The sequence below is a fragment of the Microcebus murinus genome, chromosome 11 (assembly GCF_040939455.1).
Source record: "Microcebus murinus isolate Inina chromosome 11, M.murinus_Inina_mat1.0, whole genome shotgun sequence".
Classification (NCBI taxonomy): Eukaryota; Metazoa; Chordata; class Mammalia; order Primates; family Cheirogaleidae; genus Microcebus; species Microcebus murinus.
The window spans coordinates 31,035,894-31,055,456 of NC_134114.1; the positions used below are offsets into that span (position 1 = coordinate 31,035,894).

Sequence of the window (19,563 nt, forward strand, 5' to 3'; positions counted from 1 at the left end):
TAATTTGAGTATAAGTTGTACCATGTGGTTTCTGTTCAAGAAAAATAAGAACTAACAGAAAGAAAAACTTAGTGTTCTGTGAAATCCATACTATGAAGCTAAATTTGCACTGTAATGTCTTTTTACTTATATTTAAATAGTTAATAATAAAATATTAAATATTTAATGATATTGATGATAATGATGATATTGATGATGATGACTAGCAATTTTTTTTATTCCTTTGTATGTACCAGGGCTGTCAGTGTTTAACATGTAATAAATCAGTCAATTCTCTCTATAACTCCAGAAAGACATGTGAAGATAATATTCTTATTTAATGAAATTGAGGGTAAGGGAAATTAAGGGAGTTCCTAAAGATCACACAGCCAGCAAATGGTCAAATCAGGACTTGAGTCCAAGTATTTTGAATTCATATGCAGTGTTCTTTCTATTATATCCAAATGGGCCAAAAGTAAAAAAAATATTAGTGCAAATGCCTTTATTAGAATGCTTGGTAATATATATGAAGTGCTTAGCACACTGGCACATAATAACTACTTAATAAATGTTGACTATAATTCTTGTAATTATTATCATGTTGAGAGGCAATAAGGGTAGGTCTTTTTCTGAGCGCTGTTGACAAGCATCTTTCACACTCAACCCTTCCACTGAAGCGCATTTTTATGTCTTCGCACGAATATGCCCATGAGGGCAGGCACTTTGTTCCATTCACTACTATATTTCTGAAGCCTAGATGAGAGCCTTGCTTATATTGGATACTCAGTAAACATCCAGCAACCAGATTGAGAAAGCATACGATTTTCTTCTTCTTCTTCTTTTTTTTTTTTTTTGAGACAGAATCTCACTCTGTCACCCTGGGTAGAATGTAGTGGCATCATCATAGCTCACTGCAACCTCCAACTTCTGGGCTCAAGCGATCCTTCCTCAGCCTCCCGAGTAGCTGGGACTACAGGCACACACCACCATGTCCGGCTAACTTTTTTCTATTTTTGGTAAAGAAAATTGCTCAGGCTGATCTCGAACTCCTGAGCTCAAATGATCTGCCCGCCTCGGCCTCCCAGAGTGCTAGGATTATAGGCGTGAGCCACAGCGCCCTGCCTTTTTCTTCTTTTTGACTGTGACATTATTGACCTACTCTAGGTCTGCTATTCTGTATAATTTGTATGCTTTAGAGTAGTGCTTCTCAAGTTTTAGTGGTATGAAACCTGCACACTTGGAGAGTATACACTGCCTTGTGCCTTTGGACAGTAGTCAGAAGCAATCTGTTTGCTTGTAGGTTGCATCTGCCGTAGCAGATGATTGACTTACTGCAGTCTTGGGGATGGCAGTGATGATGTTGCAGCCAAGAAGCCTTTTGCAAAATAGATGACCTGTTAAACTGTGGCTGCAGAGTGGGCTATCGGAGGATGTGAGGCCAGAGTGGGAGCTTTGAGAGCCAGGGGTGTTGGCGTGTCTTGCTCTGCCCCACCACAGCTGAGACCGAAAGGCTAATACATTGCTTAATTTCTTTCTTCTATCTTTCCCTTATCTCTCTTTTCTTTTTCCTTTCACTGACTCTTGAAAAGAGTCAGTTCTATTTTCAAGTGGAATACTTTTCTTTTTTTTTGGAGACAGAGTCTTGCTCTGTTGCCCAGGCTAGAGTGCAGTGGCATCATCATAGCTCATTGCAACCTCTAACTCCTTGGCTCAAGTGATCCTCCCACCTCAGCCTCCCAAAGTGCTAGGACTCCAGGTGTGAGTCACCACACCCAGATGAATACTTTTAAGTTTCCCAGCCTGGAGATGAATTGTTTGAAGCAAAGAATAAATTGTTAAGCCTATTATTTCAGGCCTCATGAGAGAAATAGTTAGCTTGGGGGTATCTGGAAAGTATGCCCGGAAATATATGAAAATTGGCATGGGGAATTATTTGGTTGAAAGGAAAGTCAAAAAAAAAAAAAAAAAAGGAGGGCAGAAGACAGAGGCTGGAGTTCATGGAAGTCTTTTCAACGAATTAGTGTTACCAGTAACTCACGAGAAACACTGCTTTAATGTATCCTAAAAGAATTAGGCTCAATAGAACCTTTCATTACCTGAGACCTTAATTCATCAGTGGCATTCTTTCCATATTGTTTTGAAGGCTGCTCTCAGATGAAATATAAAATGCATTAGAAATCCAATTTTAGTGATGGGTAGCATCATATTTTTTATATTCTTGCTGAAGGGACTTAGGGTGAATAGAGGGTCAATTCTATCTTTTTGTACGAAAAGGGCACAAAGGCAATCAGTCAGCAGAGTACTTACTGGTTATGGGAGTGAAAAAGTTTCCTCAGCAGAAGTTGTGTGGAATTTATTGGATTAGAAAGTATAAGAAGCTTTCTTTTTTGGAATGGGCCTCATTAATATACTTTAATAGTACTTTACCGGGAGCATTCATCAATAATGGGTCAAACCCTAGGTAAAGATTTTCCTGAGAAAGTTAGAAGCTCTGTGGCTGAAGTTGCAGTCCTGGGATCTGGGATTGTGTCTATGAATGTTAGTTATTCTGCAAAATGCTATGGGCACGTACCATGGGTCCAAATGCAGAGCATCACTGAATGTTGAAAATGCAGCTTGTTTGGGAGATAGTTAAGTATCTCTGCTGGGACAAGGGCCACATAATCTCTCCATTGTGCAATGCTTAATTGTAAAGGGAGTGGGGCTATTATCTCAGTGAGTGCAGGATTGTTTCTAAGCAGAGTTTTTAAGGGGAATTAAGGCTGACTTTTCAGGCTCTAATTGTGAGTGGACAGGATAGAATCTGGTATACAAATAGAGAAATTTGCCTGAGCTAGGAGCATGTGGAGTTCATCTATGGTAACAAAAGATAAGGCTAAGTATTTGGGCACAGACGCTCATGGTGGGTGGAAAGATGATAGAAACATACATAATTCCTTATATAAAATTATAAGGAATTCAAACACACAAAATGCTATTAGAGCTAATAAACTAGTTCATCAAGGTTGTGGGATACAAGATCCACATATAAAAATTAATTCTATTTCTATACACTAGCAGTGAATAATCTGAAAAAACTACAAAAGGAATAAAATACTTGTGAATAAATTTAAACAAAAAGTCCAAAACCTATGCATTAAAAACTTTAAAACATTGATGAAAGAAATTAAAGGAGGCCTAAACAAATATAATGACATACCGTACTCAGGGAATGAAAAATTTGATATTGTTAGGATGATAATACTAGCTAATACAATCTAAAGATTCAATGCAATCCCTATGAAAATTCCAATGGCGTTTGTTGCAGAAATAAAAAACTGATCTTAAAATTCACGTGGAATTGCAAGTGACCCCCAAAAGCCAAAACAAACTTAAAAAAAACCACACAAGTTAGGAAATTCATACTTCTTGATTTAAAAACTTATTATTACATAGCTAAAGTAATTTAAACAGTATTGTATTGGCATAAGGATAGAGAGTTAGATCAACAGATTAGAATGGAGAGTTCAGAGATAAACCCATGCATCTATAGCCAATTGATTTTCCACAAGGGTGCCAAGAACAGTCAATGGGTAAATAAAAGTCTCTTCAACAATGCAAAGGAATGAAGTTGGACCCCTACTTCACACCATATACAAAATAAACTCAAAATGGACGAAAGACCTAAGAAGAGGTATAAAACTCTTTGAAAAAATATGGGACTAAAGCTTCATGACTTTGGATTTGGTAATGGATTCTTAGATATGACACCAAAAACATTAGCAACCAAAGAAGAATTAGATAAATTGGACTTCATCAAATTAAACATTTTTGTCTATCAAAAGTCCATGACAACTTTTTTTCATCAAAAGACACTATCAAGAAAGTGAAAGGACTACCAACAGAATGGGAGAAAACACAGACACACTTCATTTTATTGTTTTGCTTTATACTTCATAGATATTGCATCTTTTTACAAATTGAAGGTTTGTGGCAATCCTGCATTGAGCAAGTCTATCAGTACCATTTTTCCAAGAGTATGTGTTCACTCAATCATCATTTTTTAACTATAAAGTATTTTTAATTTAAGATATGTATTTTTTTAGATAGTGCTATTGCACATTAAATAGCCTACAGTATAGTATAAATATACCATTTATATGCAATGGAAAACCTACAAATTTGTGTGATTTCTTTCATTGTCATATTCATTTTATTGTGGTGATCTGGAACCAAACCTATAATATCTCTGACGTATGCCTGTATTTGGAAATCATATATCTGATAAGGGTTTAGTATCCAGATTATATAAAGAACTCTCCTAACTCAACAATAAAAGACAAAAATCCAATTAATAAATGGGCAAAGGACTTTAATAGACTTTTCTCTGAAGAAGAAATACAAATGACTAACTGGTACATGAAAAGATGCTCTACGTTATTGGTCATCGGGGAAGTAAAAATCAAAGCCACAATGAGATATCACTTTACACCCCCTCAGATAGCTCTAATTATAATAAAAAGGTGGACTGTAAGATGTGTTGGTGAGGATATAGAAAAATTGGAGCTCTCATACATTGTTGATGGGAATGTAAAGTGGTGCAGTTACTTTGGAATATAGTATGGTAGTTCTTCAAAATATTAAGCAAAATGTTACTCTATGATCCAGTAATGTTACTCTTAGATGTATACTCAAAAGAATTGAAGATGTATGTGCACACAAAACTTGTGTATAAAGGTTCATAGCAACATTATTCAGAATAGCTAAAACAGTGACAACATCTCAAATGTCCATCAACCGATGAATGAGCAAAACATGCTATATACATACAATGGACTGTCATTCAGACATAAGAAAGGAATGAAGTACCTATATATGCTACAACATAGATGAATCTTGACATTATGCTAAGGGAAAGAAATCAGGCACAAAAGGCCACATATTTTATGATTACATCTATATAGAATGTGCAGAATAGGCAAATCTGTAGAGGCAGAAAGCAGATTAATGGTTGCAAGAGGCTGGAAGCAATGGGGTTTGGGGAATGATAGCTAGGTATGAGATTTCTTTTGAGGATAATGAAAATATTCTGAAATTAGATAGTGGTGATGGCTTTATACCCTTTTGTATGTTTTAAAAAAACACTGAATTGTACATTTTAAAAGAGTAAGTTTTATGATGTGTAAATTATATCCCAATGGAAAAAATATACCAGACAGAAGATAAAGTGCAAGTTATTAATTAATATATGGGGGAACTGGCTAGTACACTGGCAGTAGAATAGGATGAAAGGGAATATAAATCAGAAGTGTATTCTACACAACTTGTTGACTGACTGGGTACAGGAGGCAGTGAAGAAGAGGAAAAATTCAACAATGACTCAGAGGTGCTTATCGTCATGTATTTCATTGATTTAGTTATGTATTTACATATTCAATTAGGATATATGTTTATCAACCATGATTTGTCATACTCATCTTTATATGACAATTCCCAATTAGTAGCATGATGTTGCATAGAAGACATGTTTGTTAGGTAAATAAATAAATCAATGTGAGATCTCAAGGAGGAGTTTAAAATCAAATTTCTCTTGAATATATAATCAAAATTTTTAAACAGTAAATATCCATATGTTACTTTGTAGAAATATTATCTGTATCTATATCTGTGTCTGTGTCTGTGTCTATCTCTGGCCACAATCATAGGGTCTATCCAAGGAGAAATAAGTGGCAGTTTTAGACATACTTTACATAAAATACCAAGTATGTCCATTTTCATAGGTCTATTTTATACAATCCAAACGTGTTGCTCAATTTCCCATGTGGACAGAGAGATTACTGTGTTTGGACAGTTTTGAAAGTCTACTTCCCATTTTGATGTTACTTCATTTTAGTCTTGATGAGAGAAGAGGAAGCCACTAACTTCTGTTGACAACGTTAAGCGCTAAATATTTTGTGGCATTCTTCCTGACTTTTTCACAAATGAGATGTTCTTTTCTTCACCCTACACTGGGCCACATGTTTTAAGGGATTTTTGGACAATAAAAGCATTTATTAACAAAATTGGTTTTACCGTTTGCTTAATCAATGTTATATGCAACTATTAACTGTACCTTCTAATTAGTATCAGCTGTACCATCGCTATCACAATGATAGTTGATATAATTTTAATCTAAAGAAAAGTATCTTGATTCTTCATTAGGCTTGTGCATTCTCACTTTAGATCATGTAAGTTTTAAAATAGCCCTAGATACACAATGAGTATCTTCACAGACCCATGTCATATAGGTGGTAATCACCCCAGTAGTAATTATTAATTGGGTTTCTTTGGACTCCTGGACTGAGTGTTTACAAGTTGATTTAACTGTTCTTAGGAAGTATGGCACCCAAACTGTGTATCTTTTTTTTTTTTTTTTTTTTTTTTTTTTGAGACAGAGTCTTGCTTTGTTGCCCAGGCTAGAGTGAGTGCCGTGGAGTCAGCCTAGCTCACAGCAACCTCAAACTCCTGGGCTCTAGCAATCCTATTGCCTCAGCTTCCCGAGTAGCTGGGACTATAGGCATGTGCCACCATGCCCAGCTAATTTTTTCTATATCTATATTAGTTGGCCAATTAATTTCTTTCTATTTATAGTAGAGATGGGGTCTCACTCTTGCTCAGGCTGGTTTTGAACTCCTGACCTCGAGCAATCCACCCGCCTTGGCCTCCCAGAGTGTTAGGATTACAGGCATGAGCCACCACGCCCAGCCCCCAAGTGTGTATTATTAAAGGAATGCCTTTGGATAAACTGTTTTGCTAAATTATTTCTTTGGCTCACATTCACTTATGTATACTTAAAAAAAAAGTCAATTATTGTTCCTGGGCATTGAACTTATACGTGCTCAGGATGCTGCAGTGTTCATTTCATATATTAATATCTTGAATGTCATTAACCCTAAAAAGAAAGTTTCATTATCCTCTTTTATGTAAGAAAATTGAGGCTTAAGAAGATACTACAGATAGCAAATGGTAAAGTCTCAATTTGAGAAAACATTTGTCTGATGTTCTATTTTAGCATGCTGTATTTTCTTTGAAGACACAGGCCTAAATCAACAGAAGCTGAAGAAGAAGGAAGAGGAGAATGAAACTACTTCCTTTATGAGTTTGAGTAATTTATTACCTCTTCATATATATTTAAATACATAGAATCAGTGATGTTTACTCATATGCTCACTTTGAAAGAGCAAGCATTTGGAAACGTAATCACACAAACATCAAGAGAATATTTAGCATATATAAATATACTTTACATATTTACATATAAAGTAAAGGTCTATGAATCACTGTATCTACCCTCCAGACCATCCTTTTGGCCCTGGTGCCCAGGAAGCATTTCAGTAAGACTCCTGTTTCTGTTAGTGCTGTGTGTATCCCTGCCGTATTCCACAGTTCCTTCGAACAAATAAATGAACAAACAGCAAACAGTCAAAGGACAAAGAATCTATTAGGAATGCTTATTCTGTGGTACTATGAATAATAAAGTAATAACAGATAACAAAATAAAATTAAAATAATTTTAAATTTCTTTTTTGAGATGGCAATACATTAATATATTAAAATATGAAATAGTGTAAAGCAAAAAGTCTTAGTCCCATCTCTTTTCTATCCATCCTGTTTCCATCTTTTTACCTAGTCAGACAATAATTTTTATTAGTTTCTTTTTTTTTTTTTTTTTTTTATGGTTTTTTTTTTTTTTTTTTTTTTTTTTTTTTTTTTTTTTTTTTTGAGACAGAGTCTCACTTTTGTTGCCCAGGCTAGAGTGAGTGCCATGGCGTCAGCCTAGCTCACAGCAACCTCAAACTCCTGGGCTCAAACGATCCTCCTGCCTCAGCCTCCCAAGTAGCTGGGACTACAGGCATGTGCCACCATGCCCGGCTAGTTTTTTTTTTTTTGTATATATATTTTTAGTTGGTCAATTAATTTCTTTCTATTTTTAGTAGAGACGGGGTCTCGCTCAGGATGGTTTCGAACTCCCAACCTCGAGCAATCCGCCCGCCTCGGCCTCCCAGAGTGCTAGGATTACAGGCGTGAGCCACCGCGCCCGGCCTATTAGTTTCTTATGTATCCCTACCAGGGTTCCTACATGCAAATAAATGCACACAAATAAAATATATATTGCTATTCTCCTCTCTTCTTTTAGCCCCAAAGTAGCAGACTGTTCTGTATCTTTCTTTTTTTCTTCCTTAACAATGTATTTTGTAGGTCTTTCCATATCAGTACATATAATTTTTTTATTTGCATAATATTCCAGTTAATATGTATACTATCATTTGTTTAACCAATCTACTGTTTGGTTGTTTCTAATCTTTTGTATACCAGCTTCCATTACTGGACTAAGCCTACTATGATAATTGTTTTACTTGAATTATCTCATTTAATATAATAACCCTATGAATTAGATAATATTATTTCCACTTTTTAGATAAAACAGAGGGGCTGGGCATGGTGGCTCATGCCTGTAATCCTAGCACTCTGGGAGGCCAAGGAGGGAGGATTGCTTGAGGTCAGGAGTTCAAGATCAGCCTGAGCAAGAGCAAGACCCTGTCTCTACAAAAAAAAAATAAAAATAAAATTAGATGAACAACTAAAAATAGAAAAAAAATTAGCGGGGCCTGGTTGAACACACCTGTAGTCTCATATACATGGGAGGATGAGGCAGGAGGATTGCTGGAGCCCAGCAGTTAAAGGTTGCTGTGAGCTAGGCTGACACCATGGCACTCTAGCCCAGGTGACAGAGCAAGACTCTGTCTCAAAAAAAATAAATAAAAAATTTATTTATTTAGATAAAACAGAGGGTCAGAAAGGCTGTCTCCAGAGCACACATATTGGTACTAGTGAAATACAAAGTTTTTGCTTTCAGGAAAATTCCTACTCTTAAGGAGAAGTTTCTAGTTATGTGTTTGTGAGTGTTCTTTCCTGGTTTCTAAGATTTTTTTCACAAACATTTGAAGAGGTTATACAATTCAAGATTTTACTTATTTCCATCACTCTTTTTTTTTTTTATCCTCAGCATATTATGGGGGGTACAAATGTTAAGGTTACATATATTGCCCATGCCCCCCCTCGAGTCAGAGCTTCAAGCATATCACTGATTCTTCATTCTTTCTTGACCTATCGTCATATATAATGCTAACATTAAAACTTATCTACTTAAAGACATTTTAAAGAGGTAAAGCTTATTATTATGGAGTGGCCTGACATTTTCTGAAAGTGATTTATTTTTATTTTAGGGCTATTGCCTGCTAAACTCTTGGTCTGAAAATAAAAATTTTTGCTTTGGCACCACAAGTTTGAAGTGTAGAACAAATAAATGACCTTGTCCTTTTATACCCTTGTTCTGTAGGACTTTACATAACGTACTTACAGAACCACTGAAATATTTGCATTTTACTTCTTCCTTCTCAGAGTTGTTTGACTTAATTCAAATTTAAACCGAATGAAATGTATCTTGAACTTGCAGGCGACTGCCACAATGTGCACTGCAGATAACTGGAAAGCCCAGATGCCATTCAGAAACCCAAACAAATCTGAGCCTTCTCCTAAATTTAGCAAGTTCCTGACACTATCAAAAACCATAGTGACAAAACATCTTCCTGCCTCCTGATTGTAATTTGATCCTTGCCACCTGCAGCCATCAGAGCTAGCAGGGCAAAGGCTCGTCCAGTGCTGTAAAGGTCAATGACATCTGTCCAAAAGGAGAGTGTGAAAGCTTTGTAAAAATTTTTTTGTAAAAATATCATCCTCATAAAAAATAAATATTTCTTTATTTAAACCTTAGACAACATTCTTATGAAGGATTGGATATCAACAGGGAGTATTAATCTAGTGATCTCACTTTAAATTAATGCACAAATCACAGTGTTTGGTGCAGTGCTACCCGCAGAGATGGGCAGTATCTTGATAAATGCAATGATAAAGCATTTAACAATCATCATTTTGCTGAAAACTTCCTTTGAATAAGGCATTGCCTGGCAGCCATTTTTCATTCTCAAACTGTTCACACTGTGATACTTTAATGGAAAAAGAGACGCCACCTGGAGTACTTATTAGCTTAACAAGCACTTGCCTGGAAGTCTTACGAAGATACACCATACACTGAGTCTCACTCCGTCCTGTGTGGTTTAACTGCAGATCCTAATGCTGTTCTTTTGCTCATGGGCCTGGTGGAGCCTGCCACTAGAGGATGCTGTTGCTTCTTCTCTCCAACTCCAGGCTGGTTCAATTCTGACCTTAGCAGTCTAAATACAAGAGAGAAAAAGGAAGCTTTTACTCTTCCCCAGTGAATTGGTTCCTCTTAGGCCCCAAGAGTCAGCTGAATTTGTTGGAACAATTCAGAACAAAATGAAATGGCTAGTAAATGAAATAGCCTTGTTAAAATGTTTTTCTATTCTCCCCGTGGTGGACCAGAAGTGCTTCCTTATATCATTGGTGGCCTAATAGTTTTATTAGGGTCTCGGGACGTTAGCAGTTTGCAAGGTGCTGTCAAGGGACGTGAGGGCAAATGGGGAAGAGCTGGTGTGTCTTAGGAGATGAGGAGAGGGCTGTGCCCTTGTGACCTTTCCCCAGGCTGGCAAAAATCTGCTTTTCCCCTCTACTAATTTAGCATCAGCTCAGATGCCATTTGCCAAAGCATGCCCAAATACTATTTTTGAGGGTTGTTAGAAATACAACTTATGGGATCATACTAACTTGGGAAATGCTGAATTGAAAAGTTTTACTTGGTACAGAACTTTCAGATCATTTAATTTACAAAGCACTGTGCAGTGTGCTTTGTGGATCTAGGGCTGGGCATTTGTTGGTGGTAGAACACTGTAACAGTGGCTCTCAATAGAGGGAGCGACAAGGGACACGTGGCAATTTCTGGAGACATTTTGGGCGTCCTTGTGGGGAAGGGTGCTACAGGCATCCAGTGGGCAGAGGCCAAGAATGCTGCTGAACATCCTCCAGTGCACGGGACAACACCCCCACCCCCAACATCAGAGCATTATCAGCCCAAACTGTCAGTAGTTTAGAGGTAGAGAAAACCCTTTTCTATAATATACACAGTTTCTTGTACTTGTTTAACCACAAAATTTATTTATTTGTTTTTTAAAGTGTCTTGCAGCACTAGAGACTATGCAGAATAATTTGGAAAACTGTCTCAAGTGTATCAACAATGTTCTCATTGCTGGGTGGCATGATCTTCCTTTAATACTCATTCCCTTTGACTGCAAAACACTGCTCCATATGGCATCTGTCATCACTGGCTGGCCCCTCCTTGAGATTCTCCTGAATTGTCTTGATGCTGCACTGTTTTGGTTTTCCTTCTCCTTCTGTAACCTCTCTCTTTCCTTTTTGGCTTTTTATCTTCTTGCTCCTCGAATAGGGGCGTTTCATGTGGTTTTATGCTTCATTGTGATCAGTCTCTAGGAGTACATCTACTTCTGTGACTTTAATTAGGTACCTTCATGCCAGGGGCTACAAGGGAGAGAGGTGAAGCTATCTTTGCTCAAAGAGATCTACATTTTCAGTTATATGTTGCATGCTTTCCCCAAACCATGGTTTTGTCCCCTCTCCAAAACCATCTCTTCTTTGACTTTCTATTTCTCTCCTCCATTAAATTGTTCTTAAATTCTTTCAATTCTCTTTGTCAATCAGACTTAAAACCATGTTTAATCACTAAGTTTTGTGAATTCTACTGGCTCTTTTATCTATTTCTTCTTAAATGAGGCCTTTGATTGCCCTGGTCTGAACTACTGAAATAAATTCCAAACCACACTTCCTACTTCTCCTTCTTACGTCTTCCACGTAGTCTGCACACTGCCTCTGTTTCAATCATTGTAAAACACTGCTTTGATTCTTTCTTGAAAACTTCCAGTGGGTGAGTTCCCATTGACCTTGAGTGAAGTCTGCACAGTTCATGCTAGCAGTCAAAATTCCCACACTGTGGCTCCCACCTCTGTTTAATGCCTTTGTTCTGATGGTTCCTGCTGTTAAAATCCCAAACAGAAGAAACGCTTGTGTAAGATCAAAGATGTGAAGATGGAAATGTGCAAGGCATCTGGGGAAAGGAAGTTTCTGCAAACCTTTCAGAGTTGAGTAATCTATGGCATATCTGAGCCAAGCAATTCAAATTCTAAATTATTATAGATACATATAAATCACCCTCTAGATTAAGGATACTCTATAAATGGGCTGATACGGTCCTTTTAGCGTGTAAAGAATGCAAATAAAGGATACAGCTTAAAGCTTCTATCTGTCAAAGCCTATAGCCTATTATCTTATACCCTTTTAATAAACACTGATTGAATTTAGAATGAATAAATATTTCATGCATGTATACATGAAAAGGCACTGTAGCAGACACTGTTGGCACCCTACCCATATCCCCTCAGCACTCACATCTACATGGTAAAAGTAAATACGTGTAAATACTGCAAATATCTGCAATTCTCTACTTGAAGGCCTTTTTTTTTTTTTTTTTTTTTTTAGGTTGCAGGTGTGTGCTCAGCCTGCCAGGGTAAGCTGGAAGTGCCAGAGAGTCATGGGTCCAGAAGCTACCTTTGCCAATGACGGACAGAGTGTTGGTGGATACATACCCTTTCCTTACTCATTAATTAGCCTAAATCTAAAACATGCTCTGCAATGTCCCCCAGATTTCCTCACCGGGACTGAGCTCCAATTGTCCACAGTAGTCTCTTGCTTGATAAAGTACCCTTTATTGACTTGCTCTTCTTCCCAGTCTCACTTCTTCATCCCCAGCAGTGCTTTCCAGAATCACTACTCAAAACAAAACCAAAATGGCTTGAGATTGAATTCTAGTCTTTGAATCTTCTTCTTGGGGTGTGGTGCAAACTAAGCCACTGACTTTGGAATTGCATATTAAGTATTTAAGAAAAGTCTACGGCATCTGGAATTCATGCAATTGGAGTTGGATAAAAAATATTTCTTTCAAGAGTCAGGGGTCATCTCTTCCGTGGCAAAATTTCTTCCACACAAGTCACTAAAAGTTTGCACAAAATATGTGGAAGCTTTATCTCTGAAAACAACCATTAATTTATGAGGGGAGAGCAGAGCTTCTTCCTGTTGTTCAAGTGTTTTGGATTTGTTAACTTGTAAGGTTACTCTCAAATTTCCTTTCTACTTAACACTTAGTTCATCTATACATAATGTACTAGCAGCTAGTGTCAGAATATTTGACCAAACAATGCAAATAAAACTGTAACTCAATATCTATAGGAAATCTGAAATCTTGCAAAAAAATGTAGCATTTCATGAAATGTATGAAAGTGATGCTGGAGAACTGCTAGAATCAATGCAAAACTGTGAACAAATGAAGATCTGGCAGAATAAGACAAGGCAAAAAGTGAAGAAGGGAAAATGGACAGGGATTATGACCTCCACAGAACTTTCCATTGCAGTGATCTGAATATCAAAGGGTTAAGGGAAGTTCTTGAGAAAATTCAATGACCTCAAATATGTTTGCAAAAAAATGATGCTATTTGTGATTATTCTGTGAAAGTTAAGCATCAAGAGATGGAAATTGGGTTGTGTGTTATGCCTGTATTTTGTTTGTGGGAAAAAAATCTACTCCAGAACATTCCATTTACATTTTGAGTGAAAGAACTGTATTTAGATCTATTCTCCCACAAAGTGTTTAATCTCAAAGTCTGGCGCATAACACCGTTTAAGAGAATCACGGAAACATCCGCTTAGTTAAGTGTAGTGAAACAGGAAGGAGGCTTATCCCTTGCCTTACACAGAGTCTTTTTTTGGTTTAAAATCACTTAAACATTGAACTGAGAACATTTGCTGTCTTTACTGATTTACAGATATGTTTCTCAGAAACACATCTATAGCTTCCAAGCAGTCCCAGCTGGCTGTAGCTTAGGCCTGTGTAATTGATAAGATGCATCTGGCTTTGAGGCACAGATTAAGTACAGGGTCAGGCTCTCTGTGTCCCTGGAGAACCCAGTGGGGGTAGGAGCTAAGTCTTGGGACCACTCGCTCTATATATGTGTGCCAAGATAATCCAGAGCAGGGACGGGTAGAGAAGGAGGCAGCCTGCTGGATTCTTCCTCCTGTTGAAAACTCACCCAGCCCTTACAGAGGAAAATTTCTCCCCTCCTTTTCCCTGAATGTTTTCCCAAACATGAAGGTAAGATAATAATTTCATTACTTTTGTAAATTATCTCATTAAAGGATTGTAATGCTTAACTGAAAGAAATCAAATAAAGAAAAGGCCATGGGAAAACAGAGAAGTAAAAGATCTGAGGATAACTTTAAAAAAATCCTTATTTAAATATATTTGATAGGCTAGCCAAAGTGAATTTCTTTTTCTTATTTTTGGTTAAATTATAGGTGCAGAGGACTGGGAATCAGGAATTGGAGACAGTGTTTATGAAAGTTCTGAGAAAGCCATGAAAAAAATACAATAGTACTATTGTCTCTTCTTAGGGAAACATTTCCTCCAGTGTGTTTTTGTTTGTTTTGATTTGGAGCCTTGCAATGAGGCCTTGTAATTTGACTTATCTACCAGCTTATAGGAACGTGAATTTGCAGACTGGGAAATTTAGAATTTGGAATCTTTGAGGAAAGGGTCAGGATTGTTAGAGTAGAAGACACAAATAGATGAAGTGAAAGTAAAGGGTTTACCAAATACGCATGTTAGCCCAATGCAAAATGGCCAAATGTTAAAAAAAATATTATTCAATCAAAAACAAGGCCAAAGACAGAAATCACTACCGTAGACTGAATTTCTGGGATGCAAAAATAAGTTGAAATAGCTATTACAATTTTATTATTGTAAATTTCAGTATTTAAACTTTAACAATGCTGCATTATAATACTGGAGCAATAATTTTGCAGTCCTGTCAGCTGCTGGGTTTTGTGCTGTCCATCTGCAATACTGAATCCATGCTCACTTACCAATGGGTACAGAGAAGTGAGATATAGGTCTCAATTACCTATGCCTTATGTGGAATTAAGTTAATTAAAAATTAAACACAAATCACAAAGTTACTTTGTTTAATGTTATGCTAGAACACAAGGTAACCTCACGAAGTCAGAATTATAATCTAATCTCTATTACTCAATCTTATATTTTTATTTAAAAATTTAGAACATTTGTTAGCTCAAAAAGAATATGATCTCTTCCTAAAGTCATCTAGTTAACATGTTTTCTCCTAATGTTCTTATTAACTGTCAATCAGTTTCCTTATTTATTTTATGATGCGACATCTTAATAATTGCTTTGTGCTTAAGAATTTGTTTAATCATTTATTATTATGGCATTTTACTGCTGTGATAATAAATATACTTTTATCCTTTAATTGGTTGTCAGAATATCAACAAAGCAATTGTTTTATTCTAACCTGTATGCAGAGTTCCTACATGTATTTGAAAGTAGATATTCATATTTTTACAGTAAACCTGAAGGGCATGCTTTTGTGATACGTTTCAAAGAAGGGCAACTTAGGAAAAAGCCCTGGACTATGAAGATATCAGAAATGGCTTCCATGTCCGACCTTTTAAAGGATAATAATCTTTAGGCCCCTCCAACCCCCACCATCCATGTGAACTAAATTTAGAGAGGTGGTCCTTGAATTCCCTTTCATTCTGTATCCCTTGGATAGGAGATAACTTAGGTCTGAGGTGTTTAACAAGGACTTTGGAACCAAAGGGGCTTCCCTCTTAGCGGGCTGTGGGCCAGCTATTTACTCTGCCCTTCCAGGATCGAGTTGAGCTTGTCATCTGTGAACCTAGGAAGTGGTTCCCAGAGGGCTGTGATATAGTCAGGCACAGTGATGTCTCAAATCAGGTCTGTAACTGGAACATAATAGAAGAAGGAGGTAAAGCTAATGCTCAGTCAGTATGAGAAGGAAGAGAAGAGAATTCAGAGAAATGTAGTTCCAGTTTAGCTACTTTGACACAGTACAAAAATACCAAAGTGATTCTTTTATAGTGTCAGTTTAGATGTGTGTCTATCTCTGTCGTTCATGTGATTATTTATTTGTGACTGTTTTCTCTTGTCCATTTGATAAGATACTCTACCCAAAGGCAAGGAATAGTATATGCTTTTTTTTCAGGGACCCGGATAGCAAAATTAAAAAAAAATGCTTTTGATTAGTAGATTCAGCTAGTTTAACTCACGGAAGAACTGGCCTTATAATAAGCAGACCTTGATGACGTATAATAACTAGTATGCAATGGGAAAGGTGTTGGCAAAGGCACTCACGATAAAAAGTGTACTCCCTGAAATTTGGTTGAAATTCTTTAAAAATATATCAGACAGGATGTTTAAAATTATTTTTTTCATGATGCCCATTTTGGGTGAGAGTCAAAGGCCAAGAACAATAAGTATTCAACGTATTAGTCAACAACAAGTACCCTACATATTAAAGTGAGATGCTGGTCATTTTGTGCAGTATTACGAAGAGTATTTCCAAATCTGTTTGGTAACCTGTAGGCTATCCTCATTTACAAGTGTATGTGAGATTGTGTCCCCTGCTGTATGAGGAATATAGAGAGTGATACCTTTTGCACGTTTGAGAAAATTTAAAGACACAAGCTTGCCTTCAGCAGAATAAATCAACTCAGCAGCATCAGTTTACAGTCTGGACAGTCAGAGTTTGGCAGGACAAGGATGTGCGAAGGTATCCCGTGGACCAGGTGTGGGTCTTTGGGAGGGAGCCAGACTTGAGTGGTCAGGGAGTCTGCCTTAGAGACTGACTGCCTACAGTATACAGCAACCACAACAAATAGCATCAGTTTGTAGAGGACTCCCAGGAAGCAGGCACTGGTGAGATCAAAAGTGATGAACAAAAGGATGAATCATTTGTGCCAGAGAATAGTGGTTATGGATCCCTGGTGGAGAGACATCCAAAGAACCACAAACACCTTAAGAGATAAAAAATCAGCATTCAAACATCTAACACATCCTGATTTACCATCACCAGACTTCAACTTGATCAATCAAGCAAGGTTCTTTTTGATTCTGCCCCTTTCTTTCTTCCTGCTCTATGAAGGAGACCAAGGCAGCTTGAGGAAGTGGGGAAGAGGAGTTAAGTTGGAGGAATTTTTAAATGCACCCACGCCTCCCCATTAAAAACACCCAGAAACTGGGAGTAGGAGAGAAATTTAAAATTGGACGATATACTGAAGTTTGAATATTAGATTGTTCCAGAATTTTTATTTTCTGAAAATGTGACTATTTGTTAATGCTTAAGAGTGATTAGTAAAGCTATGAGATAGCCCTTCCCAGGAACAGAAAAAATTAATTGACATAGCATGGAGGAAAGGCACATTATTGAAAAAGTAAAAACAAAACAAAAACAAAAACAGAAAAATAAAAATCCCACATAATTTATAATTTAAAACAAAAAACCCCACAAAAATTACATGCTTCACATGTTTGTTGATATCAGTAAAGTGTTCATAGCTTTTTCCTACTATTGTTTATTCTTTTCCAGCTCCTTGGTATCCATCCTTTTGGATATGCTAATCAGGATGATAGGCTTAAAGTTTTATAGAACTATAAAAGCTCAAAGTAGGCAATTAGGATTTTACCACTAAAAGGAAGATACTTAATAAAAGATAAGTGATCTAGGAGGGTTAATGGAAGGATCTGGAAAAAATGTTGAGAAGACACTTTATAGGTACATTGAGAGAAAAGAGGTTTGGGGAGCTCAGGGAGAATAGAAAGAATATTGGCTTGTTAAAATGAGGGATAAAATGATTTAAAGGTCTTTTATACTGATTATAAATTGGATGCATTGGATATTCTTAGAAAATCATCAATAAAGATTTGAATTGTATCCCCACCCCTTTAGTTGTCAGTTAAAGTAGGAAAATACGGATAAGTAAAAATAACAGAAACCCCCTATAATTTCACAACCAGAAATAAGCTATTATCCTTTGTTATATTTCTTTCTAGATTTGTTTTTCAATATATATTTGAGTTTTCAAACGAAATATAATCACATTTTATATATAATTTTGTAACCTGTTCGATCCTCAATATTTAGGCTTGTGCTATCACATAAAGATGATTATAAAAGACCTCAGGGGTGTTTTCTTTTCTCTTTTTTTTTTTTTTTTTTGAGACAGAGTCTCACTTTGTTGCCCAGGCTAGAATGAGTGCCATGCATGTGTCACCATGCCTGGCTAATTTTTTCTCTATATATTAGTTGGACAATTAATTTCTTTCTATTTATAGTAGAGACAGGGTCTCGCTCTTGCTCAGGCTGGTTTCAAACTCTTGACCTTGAGCCATCCTCGGGCTCCCAGAGTGCTAGGATTACAGGTGTGAGCCACCGCGGGGGGAGGGGGGGGCTCCAGGGTGTTTTCAATACTGAAGGAACCACCCACAGTACTAAGGATTAAAATGAAAGTCACTGCCCCCTGCCTACGGGTGTGCCTCCACTTTTAATTACTCATTTACAAAGTTCATTTCCCTTTAACTGACCATTAGCACTACTATGTCTTCCAGGCTTTCTCTCCTCTGGGTGTCCTTCTGGATGCTGAAGTTAGAGAGAAGGGGAGTGGAGAAAGGGACTAAAAGATTATAGGACCCTAAGGGAATGCTTGAGGCCATTTAACTGTACTGAGTATTTTCAAATTGTTTGTCTATGACATTGCCTAACCCCTAGTTGTCTTTATAGAAATGAACAAGAAGAAGAGATGGGGGTCAACAGAATTATATAAAACTGTAATTTAAAAAATTATTTATTCATTTTCTAATTTATTTATTTTAATTGACAAATAAAAATTATATGTATTTATTGCATACATGTCTTCAAGTATGTATACATTGTAGAATGGCTCAATTTAGATAATTAACCATATGCATTACCTCTTATATTTATCATTTGCAGTGAGAACACATAAGATTTACTCTCTTAGCAATTTTTTTTTTTTTTTTTTTTGAGACAGAGTCTCACTTTGTTGCCCAGGCTAGAGTGAGTGCCGTGGCGTCAGCCTGGCTCACAGCAACCTCAATCTCCGGGACTCAGCGATCCTACTGCCTCAGCCTCCCGAGTAGCTGGGACTACAGGCATGCGCCACCATGCCCGGCTAATTTTTTTTTTTTGTATATATATTTTTAGTTGGTCAATTAATTTATTTCTATTTTTGGTAGAGACGGGGTCTCGCTCAGGCTGGTTTCGAACTCCTGACCTTGAGCAATCCACCCGTCTCAGCCTCCCAAAGTGCTAGGATTACAGGCGTGAGCCACCACGCCCGGCTTCTCTTAGCAATTTTTAAGAACATAACACATTGTTATTATCTAAGTAACCATTTTGTACAATAGATCTCTTGAACTTAAACATTCTAGCTACCTGAAATTTTATATCCTTTGGCCAACATCTCCCCAACAATCTCCACCCTGCCCCCACAGCCCTGATAACCACTATCTGCTCTCTACTTCTATGAGTTCAACATTTTTAGATTTTAAATATAAGTGAGATCATGTGGTATTTGTCTTTCAGTGCTTGGCTTATTTCACTTAACATAATGCTCAGTTAATCTATTTTGTTGTAAATGACAGGATTTCCTTTTAAAAAAAAATAAACAGTAAACCAATTGTGTACA

The 19,563-nt window shown here is 36.9% G+C and overlaps 1 protein-coding gene across 1 annotated transcript in view; it reads left to right on the plus strand.

Moving 5' to 3' along the window:
* Positions 1-13,948: 13,948 nt before the first annotated feature.
* Positions 13,949-19,563, plus strand: part of C7 (complement C7) — a 58,053-nt gene continuing 52,438 nt past the window's right edge. The window contains exon 1 of the mRNA XM_012777782.3: positions 13,949-14,131. Coding sequence (XP_012633236.2) covers positions 14,126-14,131 — 6 coding nt within the window. The 5' untranslated portion in view covers positions 13,949-14,125. The remainder of the gene's footprint in view (positions 14,132-19,563) is intronic.